The sequence below is a fragment of the Podarcis raffonei genome, chromosome 9, assembly GCF_027172205.1.
Source record: "Podarcis raffonei isolate rPodRaf1 chromosome 9, rPodRaf1.pri, whole genome shotgun sequence".
Classification (NCBI taxonomy): domain Eukaryota; kingdom Metazoa; phylum Chordata; class Lepidosauria; order Squamata; family Lacertidae; genus Podarcis; species Podarcis raffonei.
The window spans coordinates 70012025-70035550 of record NC_070610.1 but is presented as its reverse complement, the minus strand read 5'-3'; the positions used below and the strand labels follow the sequence as shown (position 1 = coordinate 70035550).

The window sequence follows — 23526 nt, the reverse complement described above, 5'->3', positions numbered from 1 at the left end:
GAAATCTCCAGATGTTGCTTCAAGGTTTTTAAAGAAGCTCTTTGAACTGGTGACCGTGCAGAGCTCTGCCATTAATGAAGCATATGAATGAAACAGTAGAAATGGTGCTTTTTCAGACCAAGAGAGTATTGCAGATACTGCACAGCTTGAGGCATAAAAACTAACTCATTTTGGAATGAAACATTGCCCAGCTTTACTTTCTATTTCAGTGCGAATTAAACAATTATAAATAGAGATGGATGCGTAGGGGATCTGAAGGTTGGGCCAGGCGCATGAGGCTCTGATTCCGAGTGTGTTCATTTCCACTCCTAGCAAGCTGGGAAATAAAATATATGGGGGGGGGGAGGGAAGCCCCCTCCAACACTGTGCAACTAAATAATATCCAATTATAAGCACAAAAATGTAAAAACAAATACCTTAAGGCATAAAGAACGCCTTGGTAGGTAGAACGCTTGCGTAGGAGTGGCTGGGGAAACCCAGCTAGATGGGCGGGGTATAAATAAATTATTATTATTATTATTATTATTATTATTATTATTAATCACCAAATGGTTGTTATCAGTGGTGTTTCAAAGTCAGTCTCAAGTTCTTACATATACGTATGCCAAACTAAACCATGCCTCTTAGCCCAATATAGAAAACCACATCACCATATAACGGGGAGGTTACTACTTTAAAACAGCTGCCGCATCCATAAGAAGAAAAAGTGCTGAGAATATTTACCGTATTTTTCCGTGTATAAGACTAGGTTTTTTTTCCTTTCAAAAAATGTCAAAAATTAGGGGGAGTCTTATACACGGGGCCATTTCCCCCCATTTTCTTAAATCTGAGTCCCCCAAAATAGACAGAAAAATACGGTACATAATTCCAAATCTGAACTGCCCTGCACGCCACCAAAACCTCAAATTCACTAATGCAGGCTTCCTCAAACTTGGCCCTCCAGATGTTTTTGGCCTACAACTCCCATGATCCCTAGCTAGCAGGACCAGTGGTCAGGGATGATGGGCATTGTAGTCTCAAAACATCTGGAGGGCCAAGGTTGAGGAAGCCTGCAGATGCATGAAAGGTGGCAGAGAGCCTTCAGTAGCGAGGAAGCTTCCCCACGCGTTTCAGAAACGTTGCCTAAGCGAATAAGATAAAAATAGAGGAATCACGGGACACCCTAAGAATTCCCAGCGGACGGTTGGAGTTTTTGGAGCTAGCCAACCTGACTGGAAGAATCCGCGATAAGAAGGAAGAGGGATACCAAGAAGACTGGAAGAAATTTAAAGATTATCTAGCTAAATATAGTAATATAATTAGAAGATACTTGAAAGTATCTGATAGGCCTAGGACTGGAATAAGAATGTTGTATAGTAATATGGATTTAAGTCAAAAAAGAAAAGAGATGAAGATAGTTAGTTGAAGGAGTTAATTGTATTAGAAGGAGGATTTTTGAGAACTGCTACAAAGGAGATACAATGAAATTCAGTTAGCGGGGAATCGAGGAAGTCAGACTACAATGAAAGTTAACTTTGATTTCGGAAAGTAATGACTGTTTTTGCTCTTTTTTCTTTTTTCTCATTTCTTTTGGTATTGTAAGATGTTTTGTTTTATGTTTTTTATATGTTAAATTTGTTATAAATGTGGGAAAGCAATTTAAAAAAATTGCTTAAAAAAATAATTTCCCAGCAGACGACTGTACTTGGGCAAACCTATCAAAATAAATACTTTGGGTTGTGCATATGCAATATTCTCTCTCTGCTGGGACAAGGGCTCTGGCAATAGCAGAGGGCTGTTTCTCAAGTTGGCACAGCAAGGGGATCCTAAACCAAGGTGCTGTAGCGAAAGCCACTTGTGCAATGGGATGGTGCTAGCGGAACTGCTATTGCAAAACATCCAATTCAGTGGAACGGTTTTGCTTACATTTATTCGGCATCTTCAGGCAACATTCAGGAAAGTAGAATGTTCATCACATGCTCATTCATATTAAGATTCTTTATTCATAAGCAAAATGGGAAGTAAAAGCAGTTGTGGAAAGTTGGAGTGTGTGCAGAGGAGGGCAACCAAGATGATGATGCCAGAATCACCTGTCCCTTTCCTTCCTTTTCCTTCCTCGATGCAAAGTCCTTAAGCCCTAAACAGCCTCTATCCAGTATATCTGAAGGAGCGTCTCCACCCCTATCTTTCTACCCCGACACTGAGGTCCAAGCCGAGGGCCTTCTGGCGGTTCCCTCACTGCGAGAAGCCAAGTTACAGGGAAGCAGGCAGAGGGCCTTCTCGGTAGTGGCACCCGCCCTGTGGAGCGCCCTCCCACCAGATGTCAAAGAGAAGAACAACTACCAGACTTTTAGAAAACATCTGAAGACATCTATAATGAATTTTAAAAGATGTTTAAATATACCCAAAAAAGCCTGGAGAACTTTTGCTAGGTTTGATAGGAGAGGATATTAAGAAGACGGACCAAAGATTATATTTGTATGCTACGACAGCAGCTAGAGTTCTGATAGCCCAAAAGTGGAAAACACAGGAGATTCCGACTGTAAAGGAGTGTCAGACAAAGTTGGTTGAGTATGCAGAACTAGCAAAACTGACACATAGGATTCGCAGTCAGGAGGAGACAAAGTACCAAAAAGAATGGAGTAAATTTATGGTTTATATAAGTGAGAACTGTAGAAATTTGGACGTTAGCAGGACTGAAATAAATCTTATGTCATGGTTTAGTCCTTTACTAATGAAACTGTGAATTAAAGACTGGAATAAGAAAACCTGCGGAAGGGAAGAAGGGAAGTCAATGGCTCTATGGAGCATAAAGTAGGATACATGTAAAGAGGCTTGATGTTTTTGTTTGTTGGTGTTGGTGTATTTAAAATGAAAACTTAATAAAAAGCATTTTAAAAAAGAAGAAGACATCTGAAGGCAGCCCTGTTTAGGGAAGCTTTTAATGTTCAACAGACCACTGTATTTTAATACTATTAACTTCACCTAGGGATGGGTGAATTTGTCAGTCTCAGTTTCTCAGTGTTTCCAAATCTTCTGTTCTCCATATTTCCACATCAGTCTGCAGTTTTTTCTTTAGAAGGCTTCACGAAAGCTCATCAGCATTTCTGGGCACACTTCTCCAAATGCACAAATTCGTGCCTGATATTTTGCCTTAATATACACATGTTTGCAAAGCAAGCTCCCCCAATGTAATGCATTTTGCATGTATCGTTATAGGTTGTTTTTTTTGGGGTGCTGCCCTCTAAACCTTAGAAATTAATAAATGGTAGGACTTATTTGTGAAGGGAGAAATTCCTGAGCCAGCCTATGCAAAATGACCTGGCAAAGCTAGGGCCATTAAGAAACCATTGAGGGCCATTCGCCTTGCAAGAGAACTGTCCTCGCCCCTTGCCCTGAGGTGTGAAAAGAGACTGGGGTTTGGAGGGCTGCCAGGGTAACTGGGTGTGAGGTGACAGGAAAAGAGAGTTTTTAGCAGGGTGTTCTGGGAAGAAGAAAGACTGGGATCCATCTTGGGCAGGCTGGCCGAAGGCTGGCTGGGAGAGAGGCCTTGGACTGAGGGCTGCAATTCTGTGGAGGACAAGCCCCTCTTGAAATGACCGTGCTGTAAGATCTGGACTCATTCCATGCAGACTGAAGGTGTAAATAGGTGAAAAAACCATATTTATTCAAGCTACGACAGTCTCTGCCGCTTCTCAGTTCTCCAGAGGAACACACACCCTGCTCAGAAATGTGTTTCCAAATCTTCTGTTGTTCTTCATATTTCCACATCGGTCTGCCAATTTTTTTCTTTAGAAGCCTTCACAAAAGTTCACCAGCATTTCTGGGCCACCCAACAGCATTTTTAAAACGGATGTCTGCATTAATATGTAACACTGTACACATTGGAGAATTTTGCATTGCAAAAATTCGGAGGAGTGTGGAATTTCAAGGATGTCTGTATCCCAATTTGCACCTTTCTCCCAGAAAGCACAAAATAAGTCTGTGCAGCTTTAAATATGAACTGAATCAAGTCTCTCTCCTGTCTCCAAGTCTTCCTCAGGCCTTTGCTTTTCTTTTATGCATGAATCCCCTTCAGATTCTCAATCTTCTGCCTGACCTCCATCTTTCCCTCCTTCTTTTCCATTCCCTCCAATGTCAGCGGTTGCTTTGCCTCCCGGCCATTTTCACTTCTCCACTCCTGAAGTCTCTTCCCCCACTTTGCAACTTTCCTTGTTCCTTCTCGCGCCGCAGCCTCCTCCATGCTCCTTCCACACGAGACCTTGCACAACGCGATTAGCCAAGACTTCCGACCGGCGCTCAGTTGCAGCAGGAGGCGTGAAACCCCTCATTGGTGTCCTCTGCAAACGTGCTGTGCATGTGCCTCTACAGCTGGGAACTGGCCTGCACTCTCGGCCAAACATATGGATGCAGCAGTGTCCTCACAGGACCCAGATCCGCTTCATGACCTTCCAAAGGATCTGACAGCTCAGCAGAGCAGCAGTCGAGTGAATCAACAGCACAGTGACCAAGACTGCGAGCCTATTGGCGCTTTTTGGTCAGAATTGTTACGAAAAAGGAGCAATGCAGAAGCAAGCACCAGGTGGCTGGAATGGTAAACAGGATATGAATGTTATTGGATTGTCCCGTGGGAAACTGGGACTGTCTGTAAAGTGCTCTGAGAGCCGGATGTTACCTCAGAGCAGCACATGACCCTGTACTGGAAGTACATGGGTGGAGTTTATTCTCTCTCTGCAGCAGGGAAGCAGAGTGTGCAGACATGTTTTCTCTGTACTGCTGAAAGACAGGAATAAAGACATGTAGATATATTTCTGTCTGTCTCTTTCCCCCTCCCTGGGGGAGGAGTGGTGTGTTCTTTTCACGTTTGAAAAGGATCGCCGAAGAGACCTCCTTTGATCTTGCCGGCAGACGCTGGCAGGAGGTCTTAAGGATTCAAGCCGGGCACCTGGAGGGTGGCCAAATTCCTAAGAGCTGGAGGCTCTGCTTGCTTGAATCCCGACAAGAATAACCCTCCACCTCAGCAGCAGGGGAAGATACTTATGGGAGGGAAGAGTATTCTTCCATTGAATCATCACCACCAAATACATCTTCAGGACAAAACTGAGGCAGGCAAGCCAGCTGGATTTGGGAGAAAGTGATGTATGGAAGTGAGAGCTGGACCATAAAGAAGGCTGATCGTCGGAGAATTGATGCTTTTGAATTATGGTGTTGGAGGAGACTCTTGAGAGTCCCATGGACTACAAGAAGATCAAACCTATCCATTCTGAAGGAAATCAGTCCTGAGTGCTCACTGGAAGGACAGATTGTGAAACTGAGGCTCCAATACTTTGACCACCTCATGAGAAGAGAAGACTCCCTGGAAAAGACCCTGATGTTGGGAAAGATTGAGGGCACAAGGAGAAGGGGACGACAGAGGACGAGATGCTTGGACGGTGTTCTCGAAGCTACCAGCATGAGTTTGACTAAACTGCGGGAAGCAGTAAAAGACAGGAGTGCCTGGCGTGCTCTGGTCCATGGGGTCATGAAGAGTCGGACACGACTAAAGGACTAAACAACAACAACAACAAGGGTCTTAATAGACAGGTGTATTGAGTACTCTCATAAGAACATAGAAGCATAGAATTGTAGAGTTGGCCGGGGCGGGATGTCCAACCAGTAGATTGTGGTCTACCGGTAGATCCCCAGCTGATCCTGGTAGATCACGGGATTCTTATGGTGTACAAATGTTATGGGGGGAAAGCCAAAAAACTCTGTGCAATCCTCCCCAAAAAAGCTCAGCAACTCTGGGCACTTCCCCTCCTAATAGAAGTTCAACAATTCTGGGCAATCCACCCACCCACCCACCCTCCTCCTCCCTCCAATGACAATGGGTAGATCACCGCCAGTTTTTTTATACTGGGAGTAGATCACAGTCTCTTGGGAGTTGGACATGCCTGAATGCAGGAATCTCAGCTGAAGCATCCATGACATGACAGATGGCCATCCAACCTCTGTTTAAAAACCTCCAAGGAAGGAGGGTTCACCACCTCCCACTATTTCTGTCAGAAAGTTCTTCCTGATGTTGAAGAATCTCCTTTCTTGTATCTTGAAGCCATTGGGTCAAGCCCTACCGTCCAGAGCAGGAGGAAGCAGACCTGTTCCCTCTTCCATGTGACAGCCCTGGAGATATTTGAAGATAGCTATCCTATCTCCTCTCAGTCTCCTCTTTCCCAGGCGAAACATGCCCAGCTCCTTCAACCGTTCCTCATAAGGCTTGGTTTCCAGACCCTTGATCATCTTGGTCGCCTTCTTTGGGTTCAGTCAGTCAACCATCTACAAATTTGCCCAAAAGGTATCTCATCCAGTCCATATTTTTCTAGCTTCTCCACAAGAATATCATAGGGGACTTTCTCCAATGCCTTACTGAAATCAAGATACACTACATCCACAGCGTTCCCCTGATCCATATCTCCTCTCAGTCTCCTCTTTACCAGGCTAAACATACCCAGTTCCCTTGACCATTCCTCATAAGGCTTGGTTTCCAGTCCCTTGATCATCTGGGTCACCCTCCTCTGCACACGTTCCAGCTTGTCAACATCCTTCTTAAACTGTGGGGCCCACAGTAATTAGAGCCGGCTGGATGAGGCCAGTGGCCTGTCTAGTCCAGCATCCTGTTCTCACCGTGGCCAACAAGATGCCTGTGGCAAAACCTGGAAGCAGGATCCGAGCACAATAGCGACTCTTCCCTCCTGTGTTTTTCTAGCAACTGGCATTCAGAAGCAGAGCATGGCAAGATGGTGGACCAAAGTACAACTTTGGCGTGTCAGGCCCAAACTCACAAATTATACTATCCTTTTAGAAATCCTCCCCCCATTAAATATCCCTGGGTACTCTCCCTGCTAATTGAACCAGGGCTGGATTAAGGCCCTAAGCTTCTGAAGGTAATGGGACCCTTTATATGTCCAGCTGTCCTTTGTCAACAACAAATTGTCACTGTTTTTTGTGTGGAATATATGCTATATGGTAATTTATGGACCTCATAGGTATCTAAAGCCATTTGCACATAAGAAAATGTGTCTTTTATCCAAGTAATTGTTGAACTAAAATACAATTAAGAAGTCTATTAATAGCGAAATAATTATTAAGCCCTAACTTAAAATGATTTTTTATTCATAACAAACTTAATAATGCAAACACATTGGCAATTGGCAATAACAAAAGTTCCTTTAGAAACACAATTTACAAAGACTCATAATCTAGTCTCTAGAAACTTGCTATAACATGAAATAATAATAGCAAATCAGTGATGTTTTAGGGAGCAGGCTAGCAGGCGGGGCTCATTACTTATGACATAGGAGCCTACACAACACAAAACACTGTTGCTGTATGTAGGTTTTATTCTATTTGTTTTTTACCTTATATTTTGGAAATGTACATCCAGTTTTTTTCTCCTTTAATTTTTTGGGGCCCCCCAAGAAAGTGGGGCCCTAAGCTATCGCTTGTTTAGCTTATACGTAAATCCGGCACTGAATTGAACTATAAAGAAGTGTAAACTAAGATGGACGTATTGACAGTTATTGTATTGTTCGTGTGAGGTGAGGCCCCTCACACTTTCTCCCTGCTTTTTAAAAATAAATTTGCAGTTAAAACACTTCTTCTGTTTTTGCATTAAAACAAGAATGAGAAGAAACACATGAAATTGTCAAAAATGACAGGGTCTGGATGAGAGATGGATGATGCTGCGTAGACAATGTGGAAGAGACACTTCCACTGGGTGAACCAAATGAATTTTAATGTGCTGTGTGTATTCAGCCTCTGTGGGAAGGTCATCAAACAGCACTGGGGGCACAGACCTTGCACATTTATCCCCACAGACTTCCTGTCTGTGCTTACCTAACATGTTTTGGAACATCTGCATCACCCTATAGACACCCTGTCAAAGCGAAACTCCTTTGACCAAACCATCAACTGAAAAATTCTGATTTACATTACTACTTACGATAACCAGAGAATGTTAAGTTATAACAAGAAGACGGAAGTTTTGTGCATTCACACAAAAATGCACAGCAAAAGCAAATATGCCAACATTAAAAAAAAAAAACTTAACCAAGGTCATTGGACCAGCTTGAAAGAAAGAGGAAATTACGGGATTTGGTTCTAGGGCATGTTAGATACTAAACTTTTGCGCAACTCCTGTACAGAATTTTCAAGTCTTTCCGTTATAATAGTAATAGTAGACCGTCTTGAGAGAAGATCCTTGTGCACCTATGTTGGCAAAAATTCATTTACAATTTTTATTTGTTTCATTTCTTTCCGAATATGTAAACTGCTCTGCATTTAAATGGAACAGAATATAGAACACAATACAAACCGTAAGATAATGTTAAAAACATGAAGCCAACAAGGATTTAAAGCTACAGAAACAAAACACACTTGATTTGGGAAGACTTGCGGGGGGGGGGGAGTAGAAGAACAGTTTTTAACGAATGTCAAAAGCACAAGTATCAGGCTTGCTTCATGTCTAAGGCAAGAAAATCCAGAGATCTGGGGTCACAATACAAAAAGCTTTGGATTGCAGCATGCTTTACCCAAGAGGTATTCAGCGATCTAAGTGTCTGGGGTGGAATGTTGCTATGTTTTCTTTATGCTCCTATTCACACACACACACACACACACCCCTCTAATGTTTATTATTTTTTTCTAATTTACATTTCAAAATATTCATTTAAACTAAAGTTACCAGATGTCCCCGTATCCCAGGGACAGTCCCCAAATTTACAAATCAGCCCCCATACAAAATCCATTGAAGTTGAAGAGTGTCCCCGGATTCATTGAAAAAAATCTGGTAACCTTAATTTAAACAACCTTAAATCAATGACTTCCCTTCTTCTCTTTCCGCGGTTCATTTTGCATACCATACATCCCTGCATATTTTACATGAGCTAAACCATTCAGTATTCCACTGTTCATCCATCAAAACTCATTTACACTGTTGAATTTATCTTAACGCTACCAGCGTTTTTAAATGAACACAATCCCCCCCCCATATATTCAGGAAACATTTTCCAGTCTTCTTTAAACATATGTTCTTCTTGTTCTCTTATTCTGTGTGTTAAATCTGCAAGTGGCGCATATTCCATCAGTTTAAATTGCCATTCTTCTTCGGTTGGGACCTCACTCGTTTTCCATTTTTGGGCTAGCAAAACACGGGCCTGTGTTTTGCTAGCTCCTAGGATCCTGTTCAAGGGTATTTGCAGCTAATGAACATGGCTAATTGCTATAAGGTATTTCTCGTAACCTAATTGAGAGGGGACAGTTGCAGAGCAAACACATATGCGAAAAGTGAGGAGCCCATCTTCTGCTATTGTTGACAGATGACACACCTCCCATGGTGCCATAAAAATGGCAGGCTGTCATGAGTTTTCACAACCATCCTATAACTTAGGGGAGGGGGCCCTGTGGCTGTCCAGGTGTTTCTGTCCAGAAACCAAGCCTGATGAGGAACGGTTGAAGGAGCTGGGTATGTTTCGCCTGGAAAAGAGGATGTTGAAAGGAGATATGAAAGCCATCTTCAAATATCTCAAGGGCTGTCACATGAAAGATGTTTTCTCCTGTTCTGGAGGGTAGGACCTGAACCAATGGATTCAAGTTACAAGGAAGGAGATTCGGACTCAGCATCAGGAATTTCTGATGGTCAGAGCAGTTTGACAGTAAAACAGACTCTGCTTCTGAACAGGGTCAGATTTAGGTTTGAATATATGCTATATGGTAATTTATGGACCTTGTTGTTGTTGTTTAGTCATGTCCGACTCTTTGTGACCCCCTGGACCAGAGCACGCCAGGCACTCCTGTCTTCCACTGCCTCCCGCAGTTTGGTCAAACTCATGCTGGTAGCTTCGAGAACACTGTCCAACCATCTTGTCCTCTGTCATCCCCTTCTCCTTGTGCCCTCCATCTTTCCCAACATCAGGGTCTTTTCCAGGGAGTCTTCTCTTCTCATGAGGTGGCCAATGTATTGGAGCCTCAGCTTCAAGATCTAAAGCCATTTGCTCATAAGAAAATATGTATTTTATCAAAGTAATTGTTGAACTTATCTTATATTTTGGAAATGTACACCCAGTGGTTTTTTTTCCTTTAAATTTTATGGGGGCCCCCAAGAGAGTGGGGCCCTAAACTATAGCTTGTTTAGCTTATATATAAATCTGGCACTGCTTCTGAAGATGAATGGATGTGCACACTCCATACATTTCAAAGCACGTTATTTCTCCTGAAGTATCCCGGATCTGGTAGGTTGTTAAGGCTGCTGGGAACTGTAGTTCTGTGAGGGGTGAACTACAGTTCCCAGGATTCTTGGGAGAAAGGTTATTGAGAGCAGAAGCAGGAAGGTCTACAAGACCTACACAATTATTCAAGCCTGCTAACTGCTGTTAACAGCAAACTGCTAAGTCAATGTGACTCGCGACCCATCTTGGGTGGTGACGCATTCTCCCTATAAAAAGTAGCCAGCCGATCTATGGGCCTTAGTCAGAAGCTGTATGGATTGTGTATGGAGTGGTCTGTGGAATAGTGCTAAGGCAAACAGAGTGGCTCCAGGACTCTAGTAAATCAGTCTTAGTTCCTGTGCACCTGTGAAGAATCAGACATCTGCTATGAGCACTCTGTGTATGCTCTTTAACTATTCTGTTTCTGAACAACTTTATTTTCTCAAGAAAAAGTTTTATTCTGTTTGTGACGAAGACTCTGCCTTGATTAATTTACCGCTGCGCGACAGGGAGGGTGTGCTCTACAGGTACAGTATGTAAGCAGTCAGTATCAGGGTCATTGGTATTTAGGCTGCCTGGCAGCCATCATCAGGTCTACCCTAAAAAGCTATTTAGCACAGGATTTTTCTGAATTCACCAGAGACAATATATCCAGCTTCCAGCACAAATTCTGACTTTTCTGCAGCTTCTGTTCCCCACTTGAACTGTCGATAAGACATTTTTCTGCTGATTTCTTTCGATGGTGGTTGTAAATCCCCTCTCACAAATATTCTTCAGAGGCAGCAAACTTTTGAAGAGAGGGGCATTCCCAAGAAAGCCGTTATCACGACCAAAGAGGAAGGGGACAAGCTCTTTTCTACTGAAGATGCCAAAATGCCCTGTTTGCGAGAATAATTAGGGTAGGAGAAAGGGAAAGGGAAAAAAAAGTGCTGGTTCAGTTTACAGATTAGACCCCTAACTCTGCCAATAACTATCTTAGGGGCTTTTTCCCCTCCAATTTCAGAATGCATGCATTCAAACCAGACCAGCAAGAAAGCAAGTTCCCTTGTCTGAATGATTGTGGGACATCAAGAGCATAACTTCCTTTTAAACTATTGTCTTTTGTCTGAAGGTTTGTTCTGCTGTTGCACCCCACTTTTTGGGAACCATTTTTTATACCGATAGATAGATAGATGATAGATAGATAGATAGATGATAGATAGATAGATGATAGACAGATTGATAGATAGAGATAGATAGATAATGTTCCAAACATTTAAAAAACAAAACAAAACACCAGAATGAAAAATGTGAGTAGTAACACTTCCTTCAAATATGCCTGGCTGCTTGTTTGTAGCCACTGAGTCAAGTCAGAGCATTGACTGACAAGTGAGTTGTTTAGTCATCAGACAAGAGGAATCATTGGGGTTCCTAAAGAATGTTGTTTCCCCCTCCCCTTTAGTACACTTCTGTATCATTTCCTAGTCCTTGGGATCACTGCAGTTCGCCCTTCCTTTTCTTCTAGCAACTGGATCTTTCTTGTGGTGGTTTTCTCTGAGATCAGGTACTCTCTAGAAGTTAAACAAAAGAACCCACTACACAATGAGTTTGTGTGGATGTCAAAGAACCCCACACTCTCCCCAAATGGCGATGCAAACTGAATTCTTTGAAGAGATCCTTCACTTCATCAAATCTGGCCCTCTTTGAAAAAAGTCCCAGGTATACATGCAACGGTATATGTGTTTACTCGGAAGTAAGTCCTTTTGCTTGTAATGGGGCTTACCTCCAGGTAATTGGATGCAGGACAGTAGTCCTTGTGCCTTTAAGAATGGTGTGGTAGATACCTAGCAAGGGCTTGGTTGTTGGGGCTGCCACTGTGTTTTTATCCCCAAATTTTTTTATTGGTTTTCACAAAATTGCAAACACAAACAAACATAAATCATAACCTTATTAAAATTAATCTTATTAACATTGTTAAGTGACTTCCTCGCATCCCGCTGGTTGAATTTCAATGCATATCCTTTTAACGGTTTTGCAAACAAAGTTCTTATAAACTTAACTTAAACACTTGACATCATTCTATCTTACCAATTCAACATTAAACATATTGATTCAACACTTAACTTATTTAAATCCTAAGCCAATCTAGTAAAGGTAAAGGTAAAGGGACCCCTGACCATTAGGTCCAGTTGTGACCGACTCTGGGGTTGTGGCGCTCATCTCGCTTTACTGGCCGAGGGAGCCAGTGTACAGCTTCCGGGTCATGTGGCCAGCATGACTAAGCCGCTTCTGGCGAACCAGAGCAACGCACGGAAACGCTGTTTACCTTCCCACCAGAGCAGTTCCTATTTATCCACTTGCACTTTGACGTGCTTTCGAACTGCTAGGTTGGAAGGAGCTGGGACTGAGCAACAGGAGCTTACCCTGTCACAGGGATTCAAACCGCCGACCTTCTGATCGGCAAGTCCTAGGCTCTGTGATTTAACCCACAGTGCCACCCGCGTCCCTAGCCAATCTAGTACTTGCAAGCTATTTCCAATTAATGTAACTTAACGTATTTAACTAAGGGCTGCCACTGTCTTGCTCTGTGCTGCGATCTGGTGGCTTAAGATGCAACAGCAGCGCTTCTGGTCTCCTTTCCTCCTTTCTTGACAGGATCGGGCTATAATTGTTGCCCTCGGGAAACCAAACCACGTCTTCGGGCGAGGTAGAGGGCTGTTCCCAGTGCTCCTGAGGATCATGTCAATAGCAGCAGAGAACTGCAACCCTTCAGATGTTTATGGACTGCAACTGCTCATCGCCCCTGACTATTGGCCATGTTTGCTTGGGCTGATGGGTGTTGAAGGACCACAGGCCAGCCATTCCTGGTCTACAGGCTCTGTGATCCCTATTCCTCCTGCAGAGCCACAGTTCCCAAAGTAGTTTAACGGGGAACTCTGGGAATTGTCGCTCTGTGAGGAGCAATGATTCTTCAACATCAACTTCGTTGGACTGGTCATGTTGTGCGGATGCCTGATGACCGTCTTCCAAAGAAACTACTCTATTCCGAACTTAAAAATGGAAAGCGTAATGCTGGTGGTCAACAAAAGAGGTTTAAAGACTGTCTCAAGGCAAATCTAAAAAAATGTACTATAAACACCAAAAATTGGGAAACACTTTCTTGCTAGCTCTCCAATTGGAGAACAGCCTTTACCAAAGGTGTCATGGGCTTTGAAGACACTCGAACTCAGGACGCAAGGGAGAAATGTGCTAAGAGGAAGGCTCGCTTGGCAAATCCACACCATGATCAACTCCCGCCCAGAAACCAATGTCCCCACTGTGGAAGGACGTGTGGATCCAGAATTGGCCTCCATAGACACTTATGGACTCACTGTTCAAACCGTGTTTATGGAAGACAATCTTACTCGGCTACGAGTGATCGCCAAAGAAGAAGAAGAAGATGATACTAGCAGAAGGGAGGTTTCAGACTGTTTTGCAGCCATGAGCGAGAGACAGAGAGCACACAGAGGGAACTTAGAAGAAGAATCACAGGAGCTGCTTAAATAGGCTGTCATTTCCCCCTTGCTACTTGTTGTTAGAATTTCTGCTCCATGATTGCAGTCATGGGATTGTTGTCTATCACATGATAGTATATGTTCTGACTCCACAGTGTGGGAAGTGACGGAGACAGGATGTTTGTGTTACTGTGTTCTGTGAAGTGGGACTATTGTCCTTTGTTCTTTTTCTCTTTGCTGTCTGATGCTAGAGAGAGAGGAGCCATGTTGCAGTGCTCCGTGTGTGTTTATATGTAGATTTATAAAGTAGATTAGCCAAAATGCTGAGTTGCTGAGGTCTGTCATGCGAAATACGCAAACTCTGTGGATCCCTAAGTGTGCCAGTGTCTGTTGGCATCGGTTGCTGTGATATTTGGGCTGAAGAAAGCTTATGAAGCTGCTGAACATGCCAGTCGGGCATGTGTCTCTGCCAGAGTCCTACTCAAGTGTAGGCTGAACTCCTGATACTTATATGTGTTTCTTTTCTTCCAACCTCAGGTTTGGATACTACTCACTAATCATAGAATTATAGGAATGTAGAGTCAGAAGGGACCCCCAAAGCTCATCTAGTCTAACCCCCTTCAGTGCAGAAATCACAGCCAAAAAATCCTGGACAAGACAGCCATCCAACCTCTCTTTAGAAACCTCCAAGGAAGGAGAGTCCACCATTTTCTGAGGGAGCCCATTCCACTGTCAAACAGCTCAGGAAGTTCTTCCTAACGTTCAGTTGGAATCTCTTGGGCTCCGTCTACATGAGACATTTATAAAAGCAGCCTCATGCCGGTTTAAACAGTCACGGTTCTCCCCCCAAAGCATTATGGGAACTGCGGTTTGCTAAAGGTGCTGACTGCTGTTTGGAAAACACTGTTCCCCTCAAAGAGCTACAGCTCTTACGGAGGTTCCTGTGAAGAGGGATTGATTTGGGAAACTAATCCGAGTGCTGTAGCTCTGGGAGAGGACTAATAATAATAATAATAATAATAATAATAATAATAATAAATTTATTTATACCCCACCCTCCCTGGCCAGAGCCGGGCTCAGGGCGGCTAACACCAATAAAATCAAAGTAAAAACATAATAGGGGGAAAAGAGAGAAGAAAACAAAACAAAACAAAAAATTAAAATACAGGTTAAAATGCAATTTAAAATGCAGCCTCATTTTAAAGTAGCCGATAAATCAAGACCATAAGAGGAGGGAAACATAAGGGTCAGACTAAGTCCAAACCAAAGGCCAGGCGGAACAGCTCTGTCTTGCAGGCCCTGCGGAAAGATGTCAAATCCCTTGTGACACAGCGTTCCACCAAGTCGGGGCCAGTACTGAAAAGGCCCTGGCCCTAGTTGAGACCAATCTAACCACCTTGCGACCTGGGACCTCCAAAATGTTGTCATTTGTGGACCTTAAGGTCCTCCACGGGGCATATCAGAAGAGGCGGTTCCGTAGGTACAAGGGTCCTAGGGATGTCTTAACACCTCTCAGCACCCTGAACAAACTACAGTTCCCAGGATTAGTGGCAGGGAAACTATGGCTGTTTAAAGGGGCAGAGTAGTGTTTCAAATGTGCAGAGGTTGCCTTCGTACCATGGGGTGCCTAGAAAAAAAGACGACAGAAGAACAGCAGCAGCAAAATAAAATAAATTACTGAAGCAGAGAGAAGACAGAAGCTTGAAGGAGAAAGTGACAAGACCTGTAATGGAAAGGTAGCTCAGAAAGGAGAAGTGAGAAAGGACATTGGTTTTTTTTGGAAGTTTTCTGTGTTTCAAATTGCCAATTCAGCAATGCAAATTCTGAGGCAAAGGGTGGGATGTGGACTATGATGCAACTTTGCGTATATGATTTCTAAAAATAGCCCCTTGGCTGATGATGTAAAGGCCGGCTCTATGGAATAAATAGAGCTCGTCTTGGCCACCAAAACTGCACCCTGGCAAGCGCTGAAGGCTGAGTTCTCCCTTTGCTGAGTGTGCAGCTGACAACCGAATCCAGAATGGGATCTCGCTTCCTGGCTGTGATGCTTGCCCTGCTTCTTCTCTGCCACATCAGCTACGCAGGTAAGTACCATCGTGGGGGTTTCTTCTCCTGCTTCCCCCATCTGATCGGTCATTCATGGTTGCAATCTTAAGTTTACCCCTTCGATTCGTTTAATGTATTTCTATACTGCCCAGTAACCAAGGTCCTCTGGCCACTTTACAGAATGGAGGTTAAAAACCACCAAATTTATAAAGCAAACTGCTTTTGTCTTTTGTTTCCCTGCCACCCTTTTGTCCACGGAGCTCGATTCTTTGCCTCATCCTGTGAGGGAGGGCTGGGCCTGAGAGACAGTAGCCACCCTTTCTCTTCGAGGTGGGCAGAATTCTGAACCTGCCAAAAATGTTATTTACTTTTACATTTCTATACTGCCTTTGCTCCAGAGAGTTTGAGGTGGGACAGGGCTTGCTCGCTCAGAAACTAAAGGCCAGAACTATCGAGTGAGTTGTAAGGAAGCAGCAAACATTGACTGTACTATTGTGCCTCCTCTAGAGCATTTGCCCTTCTCCTGGTTTTCTCCACCCCCATCGTTCTGCCTGGACACTGAGGTCCAGCGCCGATGGCCTTCTGGCGGTTCCCTCGCTGCGAGAAGCCAAGTTACAGGGAACCAGGCAGAGGGCCTTCTCGGTAGTGGCACCCGCCCTGTGGAACGCCCTCCCACCAGATGTCAAAGAGAAAAACAACTATCAGACTTTTAGAAGACATCTGAAGGCAGCCCTTTTTAGGGAAGTTTTTAATGTTTAATAGACTATTGTATTTTAATATTTTGTTGGAGGCCGCCCAAGGTGGCTGGGGAGGTCCAGCCAGATGGGTGGGGTATAAATAATAATAATAATAATAATAATAATAATAATAATAATAATAATTATATTGGCAGCCTTTGCCTCCCTTCCCAAGAAATCATTGAGAAACTACAGTGGTACCTCGGGTTACATACGCTTCAGGTTACAGACTCCGCTAACCCAGAAATATTACCTTGCGTTCAGAACTTTGCTTCAGGATGAGAACAGAAATCGTGTAGCGGCAGCAGGAGCCCCATTAGCTAAAGTGGTGCTTCAGGTTAAAAACAGTTTCAGGTTAAGAACAGACCTCCAGAACAAATTAAGTTCTTAACCCGAGGTATCACTGTATAGGATTAGTGCTAAATAATGTAGAGATGCTGTTCTCAGTAGGCAGTTCTGCCAAGTCCCAGGTGTTTTGAAATGCCTTTATGTCTGCCTAGAAATCTCTCAAATTCTCAATCGCTGTATCTTCTGCCTGCAGCTATCTTTGATCCGACAATAGGCTGCAAATGTGCAAAAGTAAGGTCCAGATTCATCCCTCCTTCTCAATACGAAAGTGTCAGTATTTTTCCGCCCGGAAGCGCCTGCAACAAGATGGAAGTAATGTAAGTGACCTCAGTCATGCATGACCATCATAGCAGAGATCCAAAATAACTTCCGCATTTCCTACATCACTTAGGGTTGCCATAAGTCCGGAATTCCACACCCCTCAACCTCTCCGGAATGCTGCAGTTGGAAGCAGTGTCCCGGCAGAAATCACTAAAAAATGTCTGAGGAAATCTGGAGGCATGGCAACCTATGTTTTCTTAAAAAAATACATCAAACAACAAAAAAATAGCTCAATGATTTTGGGCAAAGCAGCTCAAGAACTTTGCCAGAAAAAGTTCAACAATTTTTCTGCCCTGATTTTCACTGTTATGGCAATCGTAACATAACTAATTACTCCCCCCCCCTCCATCTTTCAACCGATTTCTGTCTTCTGGTGTGGAAACAAGACCTGTGTAAAGGTTCTGTATATAAAAAGAACATGCTAAAGTTTTTTGTGGTTAAGCCCAATGAGTTAAGTTCACTGACACTTAAAAGCGCAATTCTTCACATGTTCACTCTCTTCAGTGGGTCTTATTCCCTCATTAGCAGATTTCCTCTATTTCCTCTTTGCAGACAGGCAATTCCTGCGCTGCGACGGCTCAGTCGGTAGAGCATGAGACTCTCAATCTCAAGGCTGTGGGTTTGAGCCCCATGTTGGGCAAAAGATTCCTGAATTGCAGGGGTTGGACTAAACGACCCTCGTGGTCGTTTGAGCTGGCATACATGTGGCCAGCATGACTAAGCCGCTTCTGGTGAACCAGAGCAGCCGTTTACCTTCCCGCTGGAGCAGTACCTATTTATCTACTTGCACTTTGACGTGCTTTCGAACTGCTAGGTGGGCAGGAGCAGGGACCGAGCAACGGGAGCTCACCCAGTCGTGGAGATTCAAACCGCCAACCTTCTGATTGGCAAGTCCTAGGCTCTGTGGTTTAACCCACAGCGCCACGCACATCCCGCTATCCGCATTACTTGCCATTAAATATCACGCTGGCATGTGCTGTATCATGGCTATGGTGGGAAACCTCTGGCCTATGTGGTCCTAACTGACCTCCCCATTTGGCCCATGAGGTCATTCTGGTTACAAGAGATGTTCACGCATTATGCATCACACATGTAAAGGTGCTTTGTGTGAATAACATTCCTGCATCTCAGGGGGTTGGACTGGATGACCCCCGGGGTCTCTTCCAACATTCTATGGTTCTATGACTGCACAGATGCTGGTTTTCAAAGTCAAAATAGCAACTAGATGCCTGAAAAAATGTAGAGTAGCAATTGCAGGTGCTGCTGTACTTGCATTGTTGTTCCTCTGTGCAGGCTGCAAGTTGTCCTTCCTTATTATCATAGACAAAACTGATTAGACAAATAGGTGGGTGACTTAGCCAGCGTTCAGCTCATAGCTTAGCAGGGGGCTGGAGATTGGTCTCTGTGGCCATCAAGCAGTCTCCTCTCAAAGGTTTCTTGATGAGGCTTCCAGTTCAGCTTGTCTGCTTTGCACAAAACTGCTAATTCCAAATTCTTCCCGCTTTGCTTGTTTTACAGAATCACAATCAAGGAGAAAAGAACCAAAGTATGCGTCAATCCCGAAGTAAAATGGGTGCAGAATTTAGTGAAGATAGTTAAAGGTACGTAAATTCCAATAGACATTCCCCTCCCTGGCTGCCTTTGAGCCTGTGAACTGGTCTGTCTAGCCGGCCCAGCATCCTCTAACAGCCTGGAAGCAACATTCAATAATAATAATAATAATAATAATAATAATAATAATAATAATAATAATGATTTATTTATACCCCGCCCATCTGGCTGAGTTTCCCCAGCCACTCTGGGCGGCTTCCAACAGAACACAGAACACTAAAATACAATAACCTATTAAACATTAAAAGCTTCCCTAAACAGGGCTGCCTTCAGATGTCTTCTAAAATTCTGGTAGTTGTTGTTCTCTTTGACATCTGGTGGGAGGGCGTTCCACAGGGCGGGCACCACTACCAAGAAGGCCCTCTGCCTGGTTCCCTGTAACTTCGCTTCTCGCAGCAAGGGAACCACTAGAAGGCCCTCAGCGCTGGACCTCAAGGTCCCAGGCAGCGATCATTCTCTGCTCTTCTACTTGGAGATGCCCCTGCCCCCTTTCAGTGCTGATAAAGGATGCATTTTGGATAGCATGCACTTTGGCCCTAGAGTGGAATTTCCCCATCTTTTAAACAAGCAGCCTGCAGAATGTGCAGGCCGCCAAGCTGACCGCAGTATTACTGGATTCTTGCCCACAGGCCTGCCGCGAAAAGAAAAGAGGAAGTTTACTGATCCTCAGCCTCTCTGTTCACCTTGGCTGGGGGTCACAAGTTCCGCAGGGCTGTGTCAACACAGAAAACGCACTTTTGTGATTTTAACCATATTCCATTTCTTTTTTTATTTACACTTCAATCGCAGGAACTCAAAAGTCTGCTGCTGCAAACCGAAGTCTGTGATGGCCTCGGAAGGCAAAAGGATGGATGGTGCCCCAGCCAGTCCCAAATGTGAAGCTTGATACCTTTCCTCTCTGCTTTTCCAATTCTGTCTGCCCAAGGAAATGGTGGGGGGGGGGACCCAGGGGCGGAGGAAGGGAGGTGCAGTGGGGGCGGACCACCCCACTGAGCGGGGTGACAAAATGCTGGGCGGCACTCAACGCGGGGCCTGCAGTGCGCCCGAGCCACGCGTCTCTCCTGGGAGCGACACGGTGGCTTGGGCTCCCACAGGTTCCGCGCTGCCCCATGTGCTGGTCCTGGGGGCTAACCGAGAGGCGAGGTCCGAGTCCAGTCCGAGGTCAAGGGTGTGGTATGGAGGCTGTCCGTCAAAGCTGTAGCTGGGTCCAAGGCGGGGAGTCGGGTGGGGTCAGGAATTCTGGCAGAAGAGCAGGACAGGGTGCAGGCAGGAACAGGCTAGCAACAACGTTGCTCCCACAACCTGGGACTCGGGCTGGCTGGCTTTTATCTGCCCCGAGGAATAGGGCAGCCCCGGTCCACAGGTGACTCGCCTCTCCCAGCCTGGAGGCAAGCACTCCTCCTGTGGGAACCTAGTTCCCTCCGCCTCTCTGCCCTGAGCCTCTGCCTCTCAGGAGAGGCTGGAGGGTTACCAGACCCAGAGGCAACCTCAGCTTCCTCTGATGGGGCTGAGAGTGGAGCACCTGCAGGCAATGGGTCCTCCATCACCTCTGGGGCCAGAACAGACTCAGCTGGTGCCTGTACCTGAGGATCCAGCACAGGTGAGGAACCTTCAGGCTCAGGCCCCAGCCCTGGCACAGCTGGTTCTGGAGGCAGGGACTCCTGTGCAGGCTGGGATTCCTCAGGTTCAGCCTCCGAGTCCGAATCCCAGGCTATCACACCCCAAACGGTCTGCCCACCTCCTCCCCCTCAGCTGTAGGGCGGTTGAGTGGGAGGAGGTAGGCAGACAGACGCTTCAGAGGCCCCGTGGAGTGTCCTGCCCCGGCTGGCCCCGCCCCTGGACGCATGGCATGCGCACTGCCCAATCAGCTTGCTCCACTGCTAGGGAGACCCCCAATCTTGTCCAAGCCATAAATTAGACTGGGCTTGTATTTCTGAAAATCTGCCTCTCTCCAGTTCTGTGATTCTAACTCCACCTCTCCGCAAAATTGTAGCTTTAGGTGAGACTTAGGGAGACTTCTGCAGATCCTCGGGATATCTTAACACGGCGTTAGTATGAACTGTGTGAGATTTTCAGAAATGCAAAATTGCGATAAACTATATGGGCGGTTGTGGGGAGGTTCGCCTGAAGTTGAGAAGTGGCAGCTGTTGTCCCACCATGTGGTTGGAAGAAAATCTGATTGGGTTGGGGGTCAAGCAGGAAAGTAGAGATGTCCCAGTTCTGCTTGCCTTTTCCATATGTGCCATTGTAGCCCTATATCTCTCCTCCACCTGCTTCCATTTTTCTCTGTCATTCTGTGTTTTGAAATGCAGGTCTCTCCCTTCCCATAAATGCAGTTCCCAAAATTCTCAGGTTTGGCCTTTCTTGGTTTAGCCTGTTTTCAGAAGCCTGACCACTTGCTTTCTAGCAGAATCGAAATATATTTAAAATACTGCTGGAGCAGGTACTGCGATATGATTAGAACCACGGAAGAATAATGTGGCAATTCACTTGTTAGCATAATTGAAGGCCATTTAAAAAAACAAAAACGTGCTATTATATCTTCTAGCAGACTGTTGCTGTTTCCTGTAATCTGTTGTTGTTTTTTTAATTTACAATCCCGCTAGAATGTGATTATATTTAAAGTGATTGGGGTTTTTTTTTTTGTTACTGTATGTTTAAGTACATAAAAGTCAAACAATAAAATTTATCTCGCTAAGTGATGTGTCTCCTTTTAATCGGATTTTAGAGAGTACTGGGTTTGGGGCCTTCACACAAAAGCATTTGGTGCAGCTACAGAAGCACTCAGAAGTGAAAGTCTTATATTTTGCTAGCAGGGCAATTCTACGAAAATGTCAACCTACAGACTCTTTTTATTTTCATATATAAGTCTGTATCATTCTAAAGATGATTTTGCATTAAGTTTCATTACCTGGCAATAGTTTTTCAAACAGACATTTTACTTGTGTGTAAAACAACCAAAAACATGGCATGCAATATGACTAAGAATTTATCTGTTCCCACCCCCTAAAGTTGTGTTAAAGAGCTCTCCAAGAGGTTAATTATCCTTTGTTTTATTGATACATTTGCCTTCTTGTCTGCTGAAATTAGGGATGCGGGTGGCACTGTGGGTTAAACCACAGAGCCTAGGGCTTGCCGATCAGAAGGTCAGCGGTTCGAATCCCCTTGACGGGGAGAGAAGGTAAACGGTGTTTCCGTGCGCTGCTCTGGTTCGCCAGAAGCGGCTTAGTCATGCTGGCCCCATGACCCGGAAGCTGTCTACCGACAAATGCCAGCTCCCTCGGCCTATAGAGCGAGATGAGCTCTGCAACCCCGAGTCGTCCACGACTGGACCTAATGGTCAGGGGTCCCTTTACCTTTACTGCTGAAATGACAATAAATTTTATGTTAGGAACAAAATCAGATGCACTTAGGAAAATAAAATTTGGTTGGTTGAGCCTGTTGCATTAGTCACAAAAACACATACTCCTCCCTCTCTCAGACAACAAATGAGGATTCCTTGGGGTTGTACTTTAGCAAGGTGTTGAGCAGTGCTATTTCTCTAGAAAAAGAGGTGCTGGAACTCACCATGAACACCTCCCTTGATCTCTTAAAATAAAATAAAATAAAATAATAATAATAATAATAATAATAATTTATTTATATCCCACCCTTCCCAGCCAAAGCCGGACTCAGAGCGGCTAACAACAGTAAAATAATACAGCATTCTAAAATCAATTCATTATAAAATCAGTTCAAATCAAATTAGTCGCAACCATTGGGCTAGAGTTCTGTGAAGAATTACCAAAGGCGGGGGTGAGGCTGTGCCTTGGCCAAAGGCCTGGTGGAACAGCTCCGTCTTGCAGGCCCTGCAGAAAGATGTCCCACAGGGCCCTAGTCTCTTGTGACAGAGCGTTCCACCAGATCGGAGCCACGGCCGAAAAAGCCCTGACTCTGGTTGAGGCCAGCCTAACCTCCCTGTGGCCCAGGATCTCCAAAGGGTTGTTATTTGAAGACTGTAAAGGTCCTCTGTGGGACATACCAGGACTTTGAATTCTGTGACTCAAGGGCTAGCCCATGCCCAGGGTTTTCTTGCACATTTTGCTTCATCCTGACATGGAATAGTGATGCTTGCAAGCAATATAATATAATATAATATAATATAATATAATATAATATAATATAATAATAAAATGACAATAATAAAATGGCTGAAATCCAGGACCATGCATGGGGGAAGCAGCAATTTCCTAAGCAAGACCCTCTGGGAGCAACGAAACACCTTCTCCAAAGCCTATCAGTTCAGTTTTGTTTGAAGAAGTTGTGCTGATATGGACAAATTATTGCAGGGATCATTCCAAATGTATGGGAGCTGTGACGTGTTCCTGGGCATATGCAGAGTGCATGTCCGTCCTCAGGCAGGGATGAGCAACCTGCAGCCTTGCAGATGTTATCCAGGTGAGTAGCCTCCAGCCCTCCATGCTATCTGGGGCTGATGGACGTTGGAAATCCAATAGCATAGGGAGGTGCTGCATGTCAAGATCCTACATTGGCTCCCAGTACGTTTCCGAGCACAATTCAATGTGTCGGTGCTGACCTTTAAATCCCTAAATGGCCTTGGCCCAGTATACCAGAAGGAGCGTCTCCACCCCCATCATTCAGCCCAGACATTGAGGTCCAGCGCCAAGGGTCTTCTGGCGGTTCCCTCCCTGAGAGACGTGAGGTTACAGGGAACCAGGCAGAGGGCCTTCTTGGTAGTGGCACCCACCCTGTGGAATGACCTCCCATCAG

The 23526-nt window shown here is 44.7% G+C and overlaps 1 protein-coding gene across 1 annotated transcript; it reads left to right on the top strand.

Annotated features, from left to right (window-relative positions):
- Positions 1 to 15488: 15488 nt before the first annotated feature.
- Positions 15489 to 19671, top strand: LOC128421485 (C-X-C motif chemokine 10-like). The gene is made up of 4 exons (XM_053404371.1): positions 15489 to 15777; positions 17018 to 17141; positions 18664 to 18746; positions 19546 to 19671. The coding sequence occupies exons 1-4, from the start codon at positions 15714 to 15716 to the stop codon at positions 19581 to 19583; spliced, it is 309 nt and encodes a 102-aa protein (XP_053260346.1). The 5' UTR covers positions 15489 to 15713; the 3' UTR covers positions 19584 to 19671.
- The last annotated feature ends 3855 nt before the right edge of the window (positions 19672 to 23526 follow it).